Source organism: Natator depressus, chromosome 14 (genome assembly GCF_965152275.1).
Source record: "Natator depressus isolate rNatDep1 chromosome 14, rNatDep2.hap1, whole genome shotgun sequence".
NCBI lineage: Eukaryota > Metazoa > Chordata > Testudines > Cheloniidae > Natator > Natator depressus.
The window spans coordinates 16819744-16841288 of NC_134247.1; the positions used below are offsets into that span (position 1 = coordinate 16819744).

The following is a 21545-nucleotide window of genomic DNA, read 5'->3' on the forward strand; positions in this document are numbered from 1 at the left end:
GTTAAGCGTCACAACTCCCTCTGCCTCCCCATCCCAGTAGTGGAAAAGGGAACACTTAACCTTACCCTGAAATGCAGCCACTTCAGGGATGGGACATAGTAACACTTTAACAGCACCCAGCAATACAGTTTAGGGCAGGAACTGAAGATCATAGCATCTGTTTCAAACAGGGTGACCAGATAGCAAGGGTGAAAAATCGGGACAGGGTTGGGGGGTAATTGGCACCTATATAAGACAAAGTCCCAAATATCGGGACTGTCCCTATAAAATTGGGACATCTGGTCACCCTAATTTCAAACTGCTGGAGGAATTCAGGCAGGCAGAATGGGGTTACCCATCTCACTTCCTTTTTCTCTTTTACCACTGAACAAGGAGTCGGGGGGAGGAAAAAAACGAGAGAGAAAAGTGTTCAGGTTCCTTTTTTTCTTTTCTTCTAATAAAACAACGACGACGACAACGACAATGTCACCGACACTGAAGAACCCAAGCCAGAGCCCGCTGGGTGAATGCCCGGGCACACAGCAGTTTGGGAAGGGAAATGCAGAGGCTGGAGATGGACAGCTTAGTGAGATTCCAATCAGTTTCCGTGGCTGAGCTTTGCAACTGAGCCTGAGGAATTTAGCACGGAAAACTGTGGCCTAAGCGCTTTGTTAATGTTGGCCCAAGGCTCTTGAAGGCAGAAAGGAGGAGAACTGAGCAAGAGAATTTTAACAGCTTGGAAAAGGCTGGAGCCTTGATCCTTTACCGTAATGCTGGCCGGGGGCACATCATCGTGAAGGCCCTCATTTAGCAAAAAAAGCCGGTGTGGCCGCCTATTGCTAATGCGGCAGGTACTGCCATGCAGGCGGCCTGGAGCAGGCACCATGCACGGAGCCTTGTGCTGCAGGGACTGGGGCAGCGCAGACAACCCAGAGCAGGAGGAGGGGGTGCTTTTTCCAGGTGTGAGAAGATAGGGAAGAGCCGTGAGCCCCTCAGCACTGACCCCACTAGCCAGTTAAAGTGGGGGGCCAATGGCCAATAGAGGGACTCCTAATTCAGCCCCACTCCAAGCATGGGTTTGCCATAGCTCTGACTCCTTGGTAGCACAGGTTCCAAATCCCAGTGTCGTTAGCCCAGGCTGACCTCCTCCTGAGGCCGGCTGGTAGGGCTCTCTTACAGTTTTGAACAACAGACTGGTTGCAAGAGCAGCTGCAGTTTGCCACAGGATCCTGGGCCCAAACTCCCCTCCCCCTCCCTTGTGTGGCCTGCTGTGTGCCCTCTCCCACCCCAGAGGCAGCTGCATTTCAGACAGTAGAATTGAAGGTCTACAGGAGGTGAAGGGAATTTGTCAGGATAAAAGGCAACACAGTTGAGTGGCACGTGCCCTAGACTGGGAGTCAGGACACCTGAGTTCTAGTCACAGCTCCGCCACCCACTGGCTGTGTTCCCCTGGGGCAAGTCAGGCCAGCTCGCAGTGCCAGGCTCTGTCCCACACACTCCCCTCTCTACGAAACGGTGATAGCGGCTCCCTGCCTTGAAGGTGCATTGCAAGGATTAGCATCTGTCATAAGCCTCCTGCGCCAGAGGGATTGTGACAGGGGGCTGCAAAGGCTAGCAAGGAAGTGGGACAGGGAGGAGGGATTCCTACCACCCCGGCCCCCCCAGGATGGAGGCTATAAGCCATCACATTGACTGTGGTGCTGCCGTGGGACAGTCTCCTGGTCAACACAAACACACACTTGCCTGCCATCATCTAGTTTGGGGCAGGCGAGGGGGGGAAGAGTTATGAGCAAGGGTCCTGTGTTGTTGTCCCAATTAGTCAATTAATCATTTTCTAATAAAGTCATTGACGAATCAGTTAAACACAGCTCTAGCTAAACCCTCTGGAGATCCCCTGGTGCCTTCAAGGAGCTTTTTGCCAGGCTTTGTTCTCGTGTCATGCCAATGGCTGGAGGCAAAAGGCACAGCACATCTGTCATCAGGATGGGGAGGGAGCTGCTGGGGTGAAACCGATATAAGGAGAAGGGAGGTGAGAGGAACCCACGAGAGCCGGCCGTCGAGCTGGTGTGCCACACGCAGTCTTAAAAGGATTAAGCCCCGGGTGGGGGCAGCTGTGTTCATACATTGCTGGCCTGTCCCCAGCTCTCCATCCTCTCTGCGGCATGGAACCCATGGCTCATCCTGGTCCCCTCCCCCTCCCCAGCCACCCCCGCCCAGGGCCTGCCAGGCTGCCGCCGCAATGACAAATGCCAGTGATGCTATCTGTTCTTTGTGCTCCGCTGACTCTAGCCCAACCGAGCGAATTAACAGCTCAATAATCAGGAGGAAGAGGAAGCTGTCAGCTGCTGAGGGGAGCTAATCCCCAGCCTTCCCCCCAGAGGCTTGCAGCTGAGCAGCTTCCAGGCCTTGCTGACCAGGGGCTATATTTATAGCAAGTGACAGCCTTGCCCTGGTCCCCCAGCATTGTCCTAGAACAGGCCCTCCCACCCCAGACTCTGTGCCTGGCACACAATGAGCAGGGCGAAGAATGCCCAGGCCATTGCATTCCTGCAGCCCTCCCTTCTCTTTCCACTCTCTCTGCCAGCTGGGAATTTAAAGGGACAGCGACGTCAGCCTCATTCTAGCTGGGACAGAGTTTCTAAGATGACGAAGGTGTAAATTGATCGGGTTCTGATCTCAATGGCAGAGTTCTGTGGTGGTCCCCTCAACTGGTGAGGTTGCCTTTTGTTTCACGTTACCCCAGGTCTGTGCTTTCTATTAAGTCCTCTGTCCGTCCCCCCCCCCCCCCCGCCCTCCCACCACACTGTCTAGCCCACAACTCTCCTGGATTCTGCCACTGGAGCATTATCATTGCCAAAGTTCCAAGAACAGAGATTTGTCAGCCTGCCGAACACCCCCCACCACTCCCATGGTCTGATTGTACTGTGCACACTTACAGTCCGGTGCCCCTTGTGTTACTGAAACACTGAGTGTGTTTGCACACAACGTGGGTCTGGTGGAAGCAGGGACACTGAAACAATGCGTATAGTGGGGGGGCTGAGAGCCACTGAAGCAAACTGTAAATCCTGTATATCATGGAAACCACTTCAAGGCGTGGGTATGGCAGCACCCGCAGCACCCCTAGTTCCAGCACCTATGGGTGGAAGGAAACACACCCCACAAACTGAAAGGTGATCTGTATGGGGGAGGAGAAAAGGGAGTGTCACCTGTCACTCTATTTTTTCAGGGAGCGGCGGCAGATTATTTCTTTATGGAGTATGAAAAAAGGCCCCGCAATGTGCGTTGGGGGGTTTTATACAGTTTTTCCTCCTTGTGTTTCATGACCCTGGACACACTGGCCTGGTCTCCCATTTTGCCTAGAACTCTAGAAGAGGGAAATTTCACTCTCAGTATTCAGGAGCTTCCAGCTCAGATCCAAGCTGGCCCTTGGCAGCGTGGCACTATCTACGCCCTCTCTCCCACCAGCTGCTGCATCGCCACCACTTACCATCGTCCAGCTCTGGTTCCTTCACCACCAGTCTCTCTTTTTCCCAGTCTTGATCTTCCTCCTGGAGAGAATGAAGAGCAGAGCAGTTCAGAGGGGAGAACAGTGTGTGGAGCAAACGGAGCTCCCCGAGGCAGCATGGCTCGGTGAATCAGACAATGGACTGGGACATGGCAGACTTGGGTTCAAGTTCTGGCTCTGCCATTTGGCTGCCGGGTGAGCCTTGGGCAAATCATTTCCCCTCTGTGATTCAGTTTCCCCATCTAAAATAGGGGTAATGATACTGACCTGCATAGAGATCTATGGATGAAAAGAGCTAGTTTTTATTAATAAGATTATATATTCCACACACACACACACACACACACACTACAGTAAAAGAACATTATGGTTGCCTGTGCATCCTTAATTTGCCCCCCCCCTTGTGCACATACATTATGATACAGTCTTTAATTATGTTGTCACATGCTGTATTTTCCACAGGACCCCTGCCCCATTTGTTGCCCAGGACGGACAGTGCTCATTTAATGATCCGCTATTCAGTATTTTGTTTTCTCTTCATTATTCCATGCATGGCCCTACGTCTTATTTACAGCACACAATTCAAATCCTGATCTGAAGGGAGAATTATTGATTTTCTAGGGCACTACAGTATCCGAGTGCTCCACAAACGTTCGTTTATCTTTGTGGCACTCTCGTGAGATGAGCCATCACCTGTTTTCTCACAGTACTTGGCATATTCAGGCACCACTCCTAGTGCTTTCAGGTGCAGTTGAGCATACTCACATTTTTGCAAGTCAGACCCTGGCTTCTTGTGAGCTCTCCCCCACCCACAACCTTCTTCTTTCCACTCCACTGGTTCCCAGTCCCAGTCTCCCCTAGTCTAATCTCAGCCCCCTCGCCCATTTCCCTCCTTGGCTTCCAGTCCCAATGTCTTTGGCCAGCCACTCTCATTTCCTCCCAGTCTTCACCCAACTCCCAGTTTCCGTCTCATTCCCCCTCCATCAGCTGCCCCTCCATTAGCTTCCAGTCCCCCCTGTGTCTCCCAGGTCTGGCTCTTATCCACTCTGCATTTGATTCAATCAGCTTCCTCCTACACATGATGTTATGTAGAAGCCTCCTCTAATTTCCTATGCCTGATCTAGACCCAGCAAGGCCCAGAAGTCAGGAATTGCAACTGCAGGGAAAGTCCTCCTCAATGCCAGGTTGGTGCCTTTTCAGTGAGGATGGACTCTTCTGGGAATTAAGCTGCAAGGCATAGCAGAGACTTGATAGAGCATTAGCAAATTGCGAGTTTTCAAAAGCTTATTACTTGACCAAATGCAGGCAATTTTCACAGGTATGTCAAAAGGCACATCCCTGATACAAAGGCCACCTCCCTGCCTTTCAAGACCCCGCTCCAACACATGTGGGTGCTAGTTCAGCCCAAACTATTAAACTTTGGTAAAGACGTAAGCAACGGAACCCAGGGTCTTGTAAAGGGAAGAGTCTGGCAACTCTAACAATCTGCAGGGGTAGGAGCACCGCCAGCTCCATCCTTGGCCCACGGCGCGAAATGAGCCCAGCCTCTCGGTCCTACAGGCCAGCTCCATCCTTGGCCCATGGCGTGAAACGAGCCCAGCCTCTCGGTCCTACAGGCCAGCCCAGGGCTAACAACTAAACCGCAAAAAGGAATAATGAACAAGCAGCATCTCATTTTTTTAAAATTTACCATGGGGCAGGATCCAAAATCCGTGGCATCTCAGAGAGGGCTGTAAGGGGCCATGGTTATTGGGGTGGGGGCATGGGGAAGAAAACTGCCCCGGACTTTGATCAGGATACTCTCCATGGAGGATGGGCTGGAAAAAGGGAGAAGAAAACTACAGTCTTCTTCCTCCAAAATCATAGTGATGCCTCCAGAGTGTCTCCCATCCTCTCTCCAGCACACACACACACGAGTCTAGTACTCAGATTCTGCAATGCACATCAGAAAGGCAGCAGGCAGAGTGTTCTCTCTCTGTCTGCCCAGCACCGGCAAGATAACTCGCAGTTTGTCAGAATCCAGAGGGTGCGCAGTCCTGGCTCCTGCCACCACCCCAGCTCGTCTGGCTTCCCATGTTTGAGTCAAAGCGACCGCTCCTTCACAGATGCCCCAGCTTGCTGGGGGTGCACAGGGCAGGGGTTGGGTCTGTGTGCGAGCAGAAAGAGCCAGGAGAAGCTGCCAAGCTCAGTTAGGGAGGAAAGGGGTTAAGAAGCCGCATGGGAGAGGAGACAAGGAGAACCAAGATGGCCGGGAGGGCCGACTCGCTGAGCCACGGGCAGGCGTTGTGCAGGTGAACTCAGTCAGCAATGCAGAGATGAAAGGCAGGGCAGGAGCTGCCCCCTTGCAGAACAGGCCAGTGGAGTTTCTCAGCACAGTTTTATAATAAACATCAGGAATTTGGGATGTAGCCCAGAGCCCAGGACCGGGCACGTTATGTCATCAGCGGGGAATGAGCATTATTCACGGCCATTTGGGCTCCTCTTGCACCTCTGGTCCCTGGGTCGCGGACAGCCCACACGCCCATCATCTCTCACACATTCTACCACAGCTATTTTGGTCCACACTTCCAAAAATGGAAGCTCCCTTTCACTCTCCATTCATCTCTTCCCAGGCCTGCATGGGTGGGGGCGGAGCGATGGATAGGGGAGCCCACAGAGCCCTTTCTTTTATGAACAGTGGTGGAAAGAATGTCAGCAGCATTGCTGGGAGGGCAACTCGGCTCAGGTGCTGAGCCTTAGGCTGGCACTGGCATAAGCCAGCTGGCTAGCACTGCCCTGGGACTCCTGGGAGCAGTTCCTTCGCAAAGTCACACTCTCTCAGTTAGCAATGAAGCTGCAGTGGTGCCTAGGAGGAGCTCCCCATGCCTGTGTGCAGAGGGGCATATTTTTGGGAGGGGATAGTAGGTGGGGAGAGAAGCAGGCGCAGTGGTCAGATTTCCAGATATTCCTTGAGAGCTCCCCCTGGCCTGCGTTGCACAGGAGGGCACCAACAGTGTGGAAAACCCTCTCAACCAGGAGCTGTGGGTCCCACCAAGCCCGGCAGGACATCCTGAGGCCCTGGGTCCCGCCAGAATCTGTAGTCCCATAACTCCTCATGCAGAAGAATTTCTCAGCTCCAGTACAGGGGAAGAAATATCTACAGCAGGGAACAATGAGGGTTTTTGAATCTAGCCCAGCATCCTTAGAGCCGGCAGCAGACCAGCTCAGGCTCCCATTAGGAAGAGGGTACTACCCATCTGAGCACAGCCCCATCCCTCCCTCTCTGCATGCTGGGGTGCAACGTTATCCTGCATGAACTGCGTTGAGCCAGAAGTGAGAGCTCCCATCTGTCAGCATCAGGAAACCCCAGACCTGGGAAGTGCATGGTGCTGTACATGGGGAGGGTTAGAAGGGACTACAAGGGTCCTCTAGTCTACCCCCCAGGGTCTCATCCTGGCTACTCATTTTGTCCATTTCAACCTTTCCGCGCCCACTCTTGATTCCCTGCCACCCACTACACACCTTAGCTGAGCCAGCCCCCCCTCCTATCTCCAAGATCCCTCCACTCTCACACCACAGGGGCAACTCCAGAATAAATACAGACTGTGGGCAGTGGAGTGATTATTCCGGAATAAAGAATTATTTTTGGACTCTGGAACATGCCAGGGCATTTTTACTAACACATGCAATTCTACACTTGCATTCAAGGCATGACCTCACATGTACAGGGCCTGTGAGGTCATGCTGCATGGAGGATCCCAAAATGACATCCTCTGTGCATGTTCAGGGCCCAGATGGAATCATCCCGTGAGCACAGCTGGTCAGGAAGACATATTCAGGGCTTACATGGGCACACAGTGCATGTGTTGCGTACATAGACGGCACCCCACTGTTTGGAATGCAGCGCCCACATGGGAGTGGTTATGCCCATCAGTTTCCCCATGTAGACAAGCCCTTACCCACCCTAGGTAGAGGGCAGCCAGCCAGGAAGCAAACATTAACTCAGCTCCTCAGCAGGTGCAGCTCCATGGGAGTCAGGAGAGCTACAGTAGCTTACAGCAGCCGAGGATGTGGCCTGACGGTTTTCATGGCCACCACTGTGCTTTGGAAATTACTCTGCACCTCTGACAGCAAATCCGCTACCCTTGGACTCCTGGGTGCATTTCGGATTGACAGCACAGGCTTCTTAACCCACTTCCATAGCTAGATCTGTGACCCAGTTCAAGGGCCTTGGTGCTTTGCATTACTTACCAACTCATTAACGTGGGGAAGAGACCTCTGCTGGATAGCAGAGCCATTGGCCTGTGCACAGTCTATAAGCAACGACTCTATATCCCAAAGCCTCGCTCCTCTTTATGAAGTAGTTGGCATCTCTGTGCAGCCAAGAACCTCCCAGCTTTTAATCACCCAACCACGTGGGCTTTGCCCCTCTGCAGCTGGCATTAGCTTGGAACAATACGTGACTCGGGTAGCATGGCTCTCTCATGTCAGCGCAGTTATCAGGGTTCACAGGCAGCCCCAGCAGCAGCCCTGCCGCCAGGCCCGGGCCCACCCAGAACTTGGTTCACTGTGCTCGAATGGACTTTTCAGAAGAGCCCTAAGGGGAGGGCAATCCCACACTCCCAGCCCTCTTGGGATTGCCTCTGCCCATTTCTAAAGCTGTCGGCATGGTGACATGGACCCTTATTTGGATACACACAGGCCTGATCACAAAAGCGCGAGAGATGCTGCAGCATCTGGACTGATGTGGCAAACCCCAATAAAGTGAGCCCATGGGCACGTCTAACTAACCAACCCTTGGAGTTACCAGCCTTTGTATTAGACAGGAAACCCCATAACGGACTTGCAGACCCACCCGCCCACCCCGCTGCTCCATTTCTGGGCCTCTCCTGAGCACAGACTGACCTTCAAGCTCAGAGGCAACGTGTGGGGGAGGAGGCATGTGGGGTCACATGTCCCCCTCCAGATTTCTGCCAGGGTTTGTATGCCCTGCCCTGAACCCTGCTACATACCATCAGAACCCTGAAATTGTGCCATCCCCACCTCCCCATCCACAGTCATGCGTCGTCTCTGTTTCATTGGTGAATACCAAGCTGAGACCTAAAAAGCTTGATTCACTTGTGACCCAAGCCAGGATTTGGACCCAGGTAATGCAAGGAGCCAAACAAACCTACAGTCGAGAGTTTTTCAACAGCATGAACAAAGGCGGGTCCAAGCTAAAAGGACTGGCTCCTAAGGGCCCACGAAAGCAGCTGGAAGTATATCTAAGGCAAAGGCATCACGGCTGTTGCAAGGCTTGGCCTGTCTAGATTTCCTGGCAGGGTGATAAGAACCGCTCCCCTAGATGCCAGTGCACTGAGTCTTGGCTAGCAGGCTGCAGGAGGAGTTTGGAGAGGAGAGGCACGCAGCCTCTTACCCAGTCAGCACTTGCAAGGTCTGTGTGACAGACTCGCCTCCCCTGGACAGCTGCTCATTCCAGAGGGTCTTTGCAGCCCTTCAGCCACCTGCCAACGTGCCCAGCCTGGTACAGAGCTCAGTGCTGCCTGTTTGCTGAGACCCCTTCCAGCTTCGGAAGCGGAGCTGCGCAGACATTTGTTTAAATCCTGCCCAGCCCTATTTCCTACCTGCCCCGCCAACCCTTCACGCCACAAACTCTTCTCCCTGACTTTGACAGTACTGCACCTAGCAGAGAGCCGATGCTAACACAGGGGAAGGGATACAGAGCTACTGTGTCCAATTTGCTTCACAACAGGCAGGACCAGGCCAAGACCTGCAGCACCCTCCCAGCTGCTGGCTAGAAGAGAGGCTCACAAAGGTGTCAGCGTTGAGATGGGAGGGGATAACGGGGATGTGTACCCATCCGCCCTCCCCACGCCTCTCTCAGGGAGTTTGGTATGAGCACTCCCTGCCTCTGAGGAGACATGCCAACAAGCCGAGTGAGAGCCACAGGCCCCAGCTGGGGGTGGGAGGGAATACCAGGGGGGAGCATCTCAAGCCACCGGAGCAACAGCTCTCCCCCTCGCACTGTGTAGCCCCTGTGACAAGACGGGAGGCAGGGAGAGGGGGATACTAGCAGCTGAAGGGGCTCGGGAAGTGCAGCTTGTAGCCCCACAGTGGAGAGGGGAGCTCCATGACAGATGGGACTCGGTGACAGAGGCCTGAGGACACTCCTACTGCCCCAGGAGGGTATGGGGAGTGCATGGAGGCCTTCAGGGAAGGGGAACAAAGCCAGTAGATAGGGCGGGGGGGGGTTAGTGAGACGAAAGTGGGAGTAGCTGGTGGGTTTGGTGCCCTTCCTTGCTGCCCCAAAGTGCTTACAATCTAAATGGACAAGACCACAGGGTGGAAGAAAGGGAGGATTATGATCCCCCTATACAGGTGGGGAATTGAGGCACAGAGTGGCTAAGTGACTTGCCCAAGGTCACGCAGGGAGTCAGAGACATTACAGGACTGCTCCACGTCCATAGGGATGTAAATAGTTAGCTGACAGAGAAGGGACCAGCAGGTGGTGCACTATAATACCTGGCACAGCTCCTGGGTTTTTGCAGGACGAATGAAACTGGTTGTTGTTATGCTCCAACAGCAGCTTTGGCTTCCTTTGTGCAGCTCTTGACACTGAGCTTTTAACCTGCCAGGAACTGAACCGAGAGCTCCTGAATCCCAGTCTAGAATAATCAGCTCATGAAAAGGGTTCACTCCAGACCCCATTCACTTCCCAAAGTGTGAAATAGAGGGGTGGGGCTTCACCCTGCTTTCAGAGCGGGCGGCCGCCCGGCCTGGACACTGCAGATGCAGACGGGGTTTGGTTTTTAACCCCAGCCGAGCCCTGAGTGTGACTGAGGCTCCAGGACCTGCGGAAGCCGAGCCAACTGCAGCAGCTCCGGCAGGCAGACAGCCCAGCCGGCCCAGGCTCTGTGCGAAGCTGGGCCCTGAGCTCTGCCCAGTTGGAAAGCAGCCAGGGGGAGGTGCAGGGAGACGTTTTAGGGACATCAGGGCAAGCTGCCCCTCCAAGCAAAGGGAGCATTAGAGTTGGGAAAAGGGGACGCATCAGCTGGCAGCAGAATCCGAAGCACCCTGGCTAGGCGAGCCCGTAAACCCTGTGCTCTCCTGGCCTCTCCTCTCCCCACAATTCGCTGGCTGCATCAACAAGCACAGGCTCCTAGGGAGGACACCTCCCCGCAGTGAAAAGTCCTGCTTGCCTTAGGGAGGCAGGACACAGCGATAATTATCTGGGAGCATCTGGAGGACAGTTACACAGGCAGTTCGGGCCAGCTGCTGTAACAGACAAAGATCACGTCACTGCAGGCTTAACGACAGACTTCGTTATGCAGCAGCTGCCCAGCGCCAGAGACATAGTTCAGCCACCCTGGCCAATGCAGCCCTCAGTGACCCCTGCCTGCTCCTGCTACCTCTGCCATACCCGGCCCATTCTACAGCACCTCCCCTGCTGGTGCCTCCAAGCAAAAACAACACTGCAGTGAAATGTCTTCTCTTTCAGAGTCTCTAAGCACTTTGCAGACAGTCACACCTCACAGCACACATGGGAGGGGTGGGAGTTATGACGACACCCCAGGAGACAGGCACAGAGAGGTTAAGTCACCCACCTGAGGTCACAGAGTGTCAGCTTTCCAGCTGGGAACAGAACCCAGCGTCCTGACTCCCAGCATCACCACAAAACAAGGCCACTTTCCAACACACCCCTCCAAAAACAAAAGGGTAGCATAGCATGCTTCCAAAGGCAGTCTCGCCAACCCCAAACGTGAAAAATACTCTCAATCAGGCACTCCCAAAACCACAAGGTTGGCTTAAAAATCATGAGATTTAAAAATAATAATAAAAATAACCAAAAATTATTTGTTATTTGCCTTCTGGTGTTTGAACCTTTAGGATGAACTTAGGTCATCCAAGCTTGAAACTTCCTTTCCTGGAATTTTTTAAATAACAGCTGAGCTTCTCATGTATTCACATGACTCCAGCAGCTGGGGCTTTAAGAAAAACACCATTTATTATGAGATTTGCAATCAAATCCCAAGAATGCTGCAATGCTGAAAAAAGTTAAGAGCTTGGCCTTTAACTGAATAAAGAACAGGCAGGATGGTCCAGAGGCGGTAGCTAGGCTGTCCTGCGTTCTAGTCCTGGCTCTGCCAGTCTGGGGCCTTGAAGTCTGCTAGGGACTTTGCTATTGATCTGATGTGGAAGACAGTCAGGATACATGATAGGTGGCAGTGTAAAACCTTAAGATAGACAAGTCACACCACCTCCTGCCTCAGTTTCCCTACCTGTAAAATCAGGATAACAATAGTGATCTACCCACCTCCCACTCGTGGTGATACTGACTTAATACCTGTAGAATGCTTTGAATGCACCCAACTGTTAATGATTAGCCCACTCAAAGTCCTAACCCCTGGACCGGGAAGTGAGAGAGAGAAGAAATGGGAAGGATCAGAAAAAGAGATTGTCGGGAGGGAGGCCCAGCTCACTCTCTGCTGTACAAGTCTGTCCCCTCACTCCACCCCCCACCCATTGGCAAAGTCGTATCATAATCTGTTTTTAAACTCAATGCTGGACAATGCAAGCCATTACCTCACCTCTTCCCATTTCCTCTGTGCAGCCCAAACCCTCCCTGTGAGGAGCTCCCTCAAGTCCAAGTCTCCCCTCCCTTTAGCAAAGGGGGCAACCGAAATCTGGCCAAGTGGGCTGGTGCGTCTAGCTGCCCTCCGTTGTTGGGAGGCGAAGCTCCAGTTTCCCCAGAGCGGCTGGGGCAGAACAGCGTGTCTCTTACCCCGGCAGGAGGAGGGAGAAGCGAGTAGCCAGCCTCCAGGAGAGGGGAGGGAAAGCGTGTGCTTTGGAATAACCACCCAGGCCCCACGCAGACGTGAGTAACACATTGCCATTTATGGCTGCACTTTCTGATCCAAGCCTGATGCAAGACATTGCAAGAGAGAGAAAGAAAGGGGCAGAGAGGAGAGGGAATAAAAAAGAAGAGCCGAGAGAAAAGGGGGAAAGAAGGGACTTCTTCTCTGCAGAGTTTGGCCGAGCAGATGGTCACCACACAGAACGTCCCCTCTGACCCAAATCACGCCACTCAGCCTCGTTTGTGCATCTAGGAAAGCAGCTGCTACAGCATAAAACCTCCTTGCTCCCCCATGAAATAATCCTGGCCAGTGAGGCTCTGAGGGGCCAAGAAAGGACATGCCATGTGAGCCACCTCAGGCCTGGCTGCAATTCAGTGAATAAATGCCCCCTTCACCCCTTCCCCATCACCAGCTCAGCGCTGCCCCCGTCCCAAGCCCATGTAGCTGGGGAGTTCCAGTTCTCCCATGCACCAAGAAACAGCTGCAGAAGCAAGTGGGCAGCTGCCTCGGGCAGGGAACCCCACTGAAACTATGGGGCAATATTCTTCCCTTCTAGCCCATAGGGAGGCATCAAATTCTGCCTTGCCCAGTCCAATTGTGCCCTGCCAGGCAAAAATATACATGTATCCATCGGCTGGGTGAAAAGGCTGGTGTGGCGGTGGAGAGGTCATGGCGGGGGAGTTTCTGAGGGGATGAGGGTAGAGGACAGAATGAGGAGAGGCAGGTCCTCGGTGCCCTGGACCTGTTTCACATCCTGACTTGCAAGTGACCCAGCCGCTCTGCCCCACATCCCACCTCCAGCCACTCTTCTCCTCCACGGGCTCAGCCGAGCCTCCCACTAGGCTCCACCAGCAGCTCCCATAGCTGTGAGCTACGGGACCATTCTGGGACTAGGCATGCAACTGAGCTCCCCCCCGCAGGCCCCTGAGAGTGCTGGGGAATGCAACCCCCCCCCCCCACACCCCTTTAGCAGGCAGCCCTGAAAGCTGGGAATCAGCTGCTGGCACCACCAGGACACTCAAACAGCTCCTGTGTTAGGCGTATGTACTGAGAAGAGGGGGAAGACACGGGGTGGGGTAGGTGCTCCTGGGTAAGTCAATCATGTGCATTAGAGGGTGAAGGGACTGGGCAAAGCTACCCTCCAGTTGGGAGCACGTGGGAGAAAGGTACCAACACTAGCTCACACCCCTGGGATGGAGACCCAGCACTGCACGCCTCTCCCCAGGCAGGGCTCAGCCAAACAGTCATCTGGTTCCAGCAGACGAAAGCACGAGGACTCCACGATTCCATGCAATGAAACACGTTGCCGGCTGCAGCTTGGCTCTTCGAAGTGGAAATCCCGGACATGGCTGGAGAGTGGGTGAATTTGAGCGTTTGAGGGGAGCAGGGCCTCTTGGGCCAGGGGCTGAGTGGCTGTTTTGGACAGGGCAGCGTTCTTGAGCCTGGTGCTTTCCAAACCTGGCCCGGGGGAGCTGTCAATTATTTCAGAGGGGGGAGCAGCAGTGCAGATAGCTCCCCTGCCTCCCAAAGCTATTCACAGCTGTGGTGGCATGAGATGGAGTCGAGGGCCACCAGGGAGTCAGAAGGGCAAGGTCAGCCAGCTCTCCTGCTGCACCGGCCATTCCCTTCGGCCAAGACTGCACTTTGCTGTGGCTAGATCCTGAGGTACTGGAGGGCGGAGAGTTGGGCCAGGCCGTACATAGTGGTGGTCGACACTATGACTGGATGTCTCTTTTCCGCCTCTCATTTCTAGGACCACGAGACCAGAGCTGTGTGAAGCCCAGACCTTGGGCCAGACCTGGGGACCTAGACCATCTTGTGAGCCACAGTCAGTTCTGCTGTGGGTGAGAGACAGGGGGCAGAGGCACTGGCTGGCCCCTGAGGAGTTAATCCTCAGTTCAGTCACCCCTTCCCCTTGCCCAAGTGCCCAAAGGAAGGGCAATGAAGTGGGGCTTAGGGTGCTAGGAAATACCTTTGGGAAGGAGGCAGGAGCCATGTTGGGGATTGAGCCCTAAGCCAGGGCGGTTTTGAATTGATCTATTTTTGCTTCCCTGTTACAGACATTCCTGTGGTGGAAGAGCCCTGCCAGTGGCCTCCCCATCCTGCGAGTCCTTCCCGCAGCAGCCGGGGGAAGCCAGGCGCTCATTGTGCTGCCTCTCTGAGATTTAGACTTGAAAGCTGGCGAGAACCTCCCTGCCTTTAGCGGGCTTGACCCTCTCCGAAGAGCAAATCCCTCCATGGCTGGGTGACCTAGCCCACCTCCCACCTACCCGCTGGCAACTAGGTTTAATAAAACATTCCTAGGGAGAGTCCAACTGCCCGGATGGATTGTTGTTCCTTTGCACCCTCAATCCTCAATAGCCTCCATGCCCCCCTAAGGCCTCATCTGCATTAGCACTTTCCCCTGGGGCTGTCATACTGCTGGTGGCAACGTTGGGAGTGCTAGTGTAGACCAGCTGCCGGCATTTTAACCCTGGGGTCATGCAGACCAGCTCTGGGCAGGGGGGCTAAACCCCAGCAGCTGGTCTGTCCTAGCCCCCCCTGCTCACACAGGTGGGGCAGCACCAGGACTAAAATGCTAGTCTAGATAAAGCCCAGATAGGGCTGTAGCCAATCTGCTTTGTAAATCACTTGCTTAAACCACTGGCCCAGCTGACCTCTCCTCCCCTGCTTCCCAGCTCAGCTAGCAACACCACCAGCAATCTCCCCTTCTCCCCAGTGCCATGTGTCCACGACACATTTCCCTGCCTTTGAGAGCCTTTTCCTCCAGGACAACTGGCTCAGCCTCTCCCCTCCCCACCTGCTGGTTACTGCCATTGAGCCGCTGCAGCCTGCCAGCCAAGGATATTAGCTCACAGCGAAGGTGCATCCTGAACCGGCCAAAGGGGCAGGTCCACCCAGGAGAGACTCCATGGCTCAGCACAGAAGGCACTTCTTAGGCTTGTCTCGTTTTTTAGCACTGGACTCTCTGCACACACCGTTCCCCCAGGGCAGACTGGGAACCCTGGGGAACACGGCTCTCAGGAGCTAGTCACATGCCCTGCCGGCTGCACCTGAGACCCCGGCAGCATCCCAGATGGGGAATTATCGCCAAGGCAGCACCAAGCCCAGGCAGCTCCTTTACAGTCAGATTTCTGGCTGCGCGAATCTCAAGTTATTTATTCCCCTCCCTGCCCAAGGTCTCCGATCTCCCTTGTGAGATGTGACAGAAGGGCTGCGTCGCAATCAGACTCCTCTGTCTCCTTGGGATGTCTTGTGTCTGTCAGCACCAGGCCCCTGGCTACATTCGCCCTGCAATTCGCTAAGTCAGCGTAGTCACAGGTTGGCCGGCCGGCACTGACACCTCCCAACCGTGTTTAAGAAACCAAAGGAGGCTGTGTCTCTAGCGGTTAGAGGGCAGGACTAACCGGTCAGGACTCTAGCAGTTAGAGGGCAGGGAGTCAGCGGGTTCTAGTCTCCCACTGTGTGACCGTGGGCAAGTCACAGCACCTTGATGTGCCTCAGTTTCCCCACCTGTAAAGCTGGGATAAACCTCACCCACTGATTTAAAAGCACTCGATGATCTTTGGATGAAAGGGGCTGTAGGTGCAAAGTATATCCTCCTCTTCCAGGGAAATCCGCAATTGCTATGGCCAACCTGGATTCAAAAGCTTAGCAAGTGGCTAGCAACAAAATTGAATTGGGGAGGGGAGGGGAGTAGTTATACAGTAGTCTCATGAACTGGCTAGTGTATGTGAACCACTGCCCTCTACTGGATGGAATCAGAACAGTCTGACGGGGCATCATAGACCCTATACTGCTAACGAAGATTTTCCTTTAGCCTCAGCAGACTGGGCCTGTGCTTCTTAGAGCAGGAGGATCGGAGTTTTACCCCCACAGCTGCCTCCAGGAAGTTCAAAGTGGCTACAGTGAACAACACAGTAACAGCTCTAGAGTCCCCAGAACTGGCACCTCCTCAGAAGCACACCCCAGATTTGGGGGAAGACAGGGACATGAGAAAGAGAAAGTGATAGACACATACAAAGGGGAGATAACATTCAGGTCCCGCTCGTGTCCCAAACTTCTGATTTGGAATCCTACAGGAAAAGGCTGAATGTGGTTTTCATTAGCAGCCCACACCAGGCCAGGCAGAATCAGGAGCATGGGATGGAAGGACAGACACGACACTCCTGCAGCACCATGGGACGAACCCAAATCCACCCCAAAAGAGCTGCTGATAGCCACTTAAAGCCTGTCTCATGAGACATAATGACAAGGCGAGATCTCATCCCCCAGGTACTGGGGAAGGGAGGAGCATGGCCAGAGCTGCTATTCATGGGAGGAATTGGTTACTTCCCAGTGCGGGGGAGGCTGCTGGGTTAATCTCTGTCTGTAGCAGGACAATCATATTTTTAAACATACCAGAGGTCAGAGGTATCCAGAGCCCTTGGATAAGTACTTTGCAATGTTTCATGCGAATCCAAAGAAAATAAAAACTGCAATGCATTGTGGGTCAGAGCACGCAAACAGTAATAACGATGCTGGCATGATGCACGCTATGGGGTGGGGGAAGGCCTTGCAAAACCTCACTTCACAGGGGAAGGGATTTTCAGAGGCAGACAAAATCTCTTTAGTGCTTTCACTATCCTAGTGGTAGCATCTGGACAAGTGCATTTTGTGCCTGAGCTGATATGTTTCCATGCTGATTTTGCAAAGCTGCTGCGACTTCGGCCCCAATCCTGCAGGCTGAACTGAGGGGCTTCACATAGGGCACAGATCAGCTTGCAGGACTGAGGCCTGAACCCAGCAGCAGCTGGATTGCCCCATCACACTGAAACTCTGCTCCCTCCTTACAGTTTCTCTCCACCTCTCTCCCTTTGCCCTGTTCAAATCTTGGTCTTAGCTTCCCAAGTGGCTATTCACAAGAGCTACCCCATGCTCAGCTGATGCCAGGGGTAGCCATCATGGCCTCCCAGCCACCCACACAGCAGGGCCATCAGAGCAGCTCGGCTAATATCCACCCCCAGCCATAAATCAGGGCCTTGTCTGCCTGCAAAGTGATACCCCAGGTGGGAGGCCCGCTGACTTGGCGGGGGAAGTGTCAGTTTATCCGGAGAAGAAGGCCAGCATTGTCTTAGCACAGTTCACCTTCCACGTGGCCTGCCCTCTCACAGCCTGGGCTCCCTGCAACAAGCCCAAGGCTGCTCACAAGTCTTAGTGCCATTGTTTGCTCCGATTGCTCGGGCTGACAGGCAGTTTCTAGTGCAAGGTGCTTGGACCTGGTGGTTAACCCTCTCCAGGACGGGCTTGATCCAAAGCCCACTGAAGTCACTGGAAAAAACCTCCCTTTGACTTCAGTGGTCTGTGGATAAAGCACCGGGTGGGCTGGAGATCACTGAGCCCACCCTCACACAGAGGTACCCAGGAAAGGAGATTGTTTACCTTCCCCATATCTATAACCGCAGGAGATCTCTGTTCTATGATGGCTTCTACCCAGAGATATTCAGACACCCTCTCTGCTGCTTCATGGAAAACAACCCCTTTAAAAGGCTGTTCTGCCAGGGTTGTTGTCTGTCTCCCCCACACTCACACCTCTTCCCTATTTTGGTTTTTGTTACCAGGGCTGCTCACACAGGAAAATTGAAAAGGGCAGTTTTTCTGGGAGGACCAGGGCTTTGTAACGTTTCTCTCTCACCTCGGACAACAGCCCTGAGGCTTTCCTTAGAACAGACAGCGGGGAGGAGCATTCCCTAGTGACTAGAGCACTGGATTGGGAGTCAGGAGACCTGGGCTTTATTCCCATCTTTGCCACCAGACCTGCTGGGTGAAATTGGGCAACTGACTTCCTGTCTCAGCCTCTGTTTCCCCTCCCACCCTTTGTCTATTTGAATTATGAGCTCTCCAGAGCAGGAACTCTCTCTTGGTAGGTGTTTGTACAGCGCCTGGTACTATAATAAGAATAGAATTGCGATTTTCGGATTAAGTTTCTCACAGGAACCAGACTGGTCAATTTCAAAGATGGCTTGGTCTGGTTCTCACACTCAGAAAGAACTCATGATATAAACTCATCTTGTGTTAATGGAGCTGACAGCATGACCGGGGGTGTTTATCCGAGAGCAGACGATTAGACACCAATCAAAAATCAAGTACTTTAGCAGGATCAGTTTTTAATCAAAGGAAGGGGGAAGTGTTACTGGTGATTAAAGAAGTCAGGACTCCTGGGTTCTCTTCCCCGGCTGTGCCGCTCACTTGCCTTGTGAGCTCAGGCAAGTCACTTCACCTCAGTCTTTGGTGTCCCCATCTGTGAAATGAGTCTGAATCCTTACCTGTTTCATAGGTTGGTTGCAAAAAATGAATATGTTGATAACATGCTTTGAGATCCTTCCACAAAAGGTGCTAGGGGAGTGCTGAGCATTCTATTCACTTGGAGCCGAATCCTAAAAAGTGCCGAGTACTGCACATTGCCATTGACCTCAGTAGGAGTCGAGGATGTTCAGCACCTTACAGGACGGGGCAGCTTGTAAGAATCTGCTTTAGAACAGAGCCATTTTGCTCCCCCACTTCCGATACGTCCCAGTTCTCAGGATCCTGCCAGCAAAGCAGATTGTGACAGCCAAAATGATAAAACCACTTGGAGTAGTTATCTGCCCTGCTGGCGAGGATCTGATCCCTTTTGTTCACTCAGTGCTGGCCTCAGCTTCTCTGTTAGGATCTTCCCAAGGAAGCTGGGCCAGAGCCTGGATGTTTTCACACCCGCAACTGGAAGCACCTGGAGAAGGCAACATCAGGGAGCGCTCAGACACTGAGCTCACTTTCGAAACAACACATGGACAAACTCTGTAATTAACTTCAAGTCATCAGAAGGAGAGGGAGATTCTCACAGGCAAGGGATGTCCGGTAGCAAGGGCCCTGGTTTGGTTGTCAGGGGACCTGGGTTCTGTTCCCAGATCTGCCACTGAGCTAGTCACTGCACCTCTTACCCACCTTTCTGCGGGATAGGAATACCTCTCCCCAACCCTTCCTTCCAAAGCACTTTGAGATCTAGAGCTGGAGAGCGCCCCGTAAAGCCCTAATACCTTTTGAATGTCTGTTCCTTCCCACTAGCATTAACCAAGACGGTGTCTGTAAGGGGCATTTGTGTGGAAAGGACGAGCGTGGCCTTTTGTTAGCAACAAGCTATCCCGGGCCTTGTCTCATCTACTCTTTGCTAGGAGGCAGCTCCCCTCTTGTCTGACCCATGACAGTTATTGGCCAGGCGCTAGATCCCATTTAAAACTGCTTCCACGTCAAGGCTTTGCAGCATGACAAGCAGCTGGGAAGCTTGAACTGCTTCTGAATCAGCCCAAGTCGGCTCACCCCGGCGGTAAGGCACTAAGACGCAAGCTTCTCTGGCCACCTGGCCTCTGCACCAACTCACCCTGTGTCAGGGCCAGCAAGAGCAGAGGTCGGGAGAGCCCATGCTGTGTGTTCACCCCTCACCCCATAGAAGAGGGGTCACCACATTCCATCCTACTAGACTATGTAGATCAAAACAAGTGAAAAAAACAAGCCAGGCAGACTTGGTATCCTTTGGAGGAGGGAGGAAAGATCTCTTTGTCATACCCTTCGTATGATATCAAAGCACTTTACAGACATTAGCTAAGCCTTAGGCCCCACCCCATGGGGGTGCTGTATTGTAGTCATATCACAAAAGGGGAAATGGAGGCATAGAACTCCTAAGGGGCTTCCACAAGTTCACACAGTAAGCAAACAAGCAGCAGAGGCAGGCACAGAACCCAGGAGTCCTGGTGCCCAGTTCCACTGCTCTAGCCAAGAGATCGTACATCATCTCGGTACACTGAAGAGTAAGACTCTGAAGCAAGAGAAAGTGGGTGAGGTAATCTCTTTTACTGGACCAGCTTCTTCCAGTAAAAGATATACTACCACACCCACCTTGTCTCTCTATTATCCTGGGACCAACAAGGCTACACCACCGCTGCATACAACTCTGAAGCTGTCGGAGGAAGAGGAGCAGAGAAAGTTAAAACAGACACTGCTGGTTGGCAGTGCTAAGGGAAAGGTCAGCCTGCCATGAGCATATACTAGGGAAAATAATCGGAGACAGCAGAATTCATGACCCCAGCCAGTCAGCACAAAAGATTAAGACACACCAGTGCTGCTTGCTCAGAAAAGCATTTCTCCCTCAACGTTCTGGTTGATTGGTTAATGGCTGCAGTGAAATTGGACCATTCCGAGGCAGTACATCTGCTGAGGAAGGCAAGAAACCCACGCTGGCACTGCAGAACACCCCCGCCCCCCAGTCTGATGTATTGATTCATTTATAAAGCTCTCAGCCCGTATAGCAAACCCCTGCCATTGCTACGGAATAGACAGCCCAGCCGACTACGTCTGGGAATCTTGTGTGCGGAGGGACTGCAGTTTTCCAGATTAGATTAGACCCATTGAACAGGACATATTTGTACCAGCCCCAGAAGTTGCCTAGAAGATGGCTGCAGCTAGGATGTTGGACCTGAATCTAGAATCTACTGAGGGTCAGAGACAGCTCCATACCCCCGAGTCTAACCTTGGTGCTGTCTGGATAGCACCAGCTTAGCTCAGCTCCATTCTACCTCTCTCGTCCCCCTGCCCATTCCTGGGGCACCTTTCGCATCTACTAAAAGCCTCTAGCATACGCAGAAGTTATGGGGCACATGATTGCCTAGTGCTGCCCCAAACACGTTCTGTAACAACAAACACAACCAAGAACTGCCATCTCCCCACTCACACCTCCTCTCTCGGCCCCTCTCCTCCAGGGGTGCAGGGTGAGGTTATCAGCCCAAGGACAGGGAGAGCTCTCACACTCCAGACAGTCTGCTGATGGGAGAATCAGCATGAGGCCAGTCGCTGGCAAAGTCACACCCCAGCCTTGGGGTATTCGGCATGTTCTGAAAATTCCTCTGAGAGAGGGGGCATGGGGAGAGCTAAATACCTTCCCCAAAGACAGAGACCCTGTCGTTTTTACAGTAGCCAGAGAAAGACGCCTCTCCGTCTAGGTGAGCAGCTGCCAAGAAGTACAGTGATGGGGCATTAGCGGTTTGGTATTAAGTCCCCGCCACCCCTTCCCTACACATGCACACCCACTCCCCTTTGGGATGGCACATCATCTTCCCTCCGCTCTACTGTCCTGAATCAGATTGTTTAGCTAGTGCACTTGTTGTAAAACTAAACGCCCTACTCAGAGGAGTCCTAGCACAAGCTAGATCTCTCTC

General features: G+C 53.1%; 1 protein-coding gene and 1 long non-coding RNA gene across 7 annotated transcripts in view; one reads left to right on the forward strand and one right to left on the reverse strand.

Moving 5' to 3' along the window:
* The window catches only part of MXRA7 (matrix remodeling associated 7), a 52004-nt gene that overhangs the window by 25613 nt on the left and 4846 nt on the right, over positions 1-21545 (reverse strand). For all 6 annotated transcript variants that reach the window (XM_074971993.1, XM_074971992.1, XM_074971997.1 and 3 more), the window contains exon 2: positions 3467-3527. In XM_074971993.1, coding sequence (XP_074828094.1) covers positions 3467-3527 — 61 coding nt within the window. The remainder of the gene's footprint in view (positions 1-3466; positions 3528-21545) is intronic.
* On the forward strand, positions 12056-14618 carry LOC141998645 (uncharacterized). Its single transcript, XR_012641876.1, has 3 exons — positions 12056-12338; positions 13544-13674; positions 14379-14618. It is a non-coding gene; the product is annotated as an uncharacterized LOC141998645 (long non-coding RNA).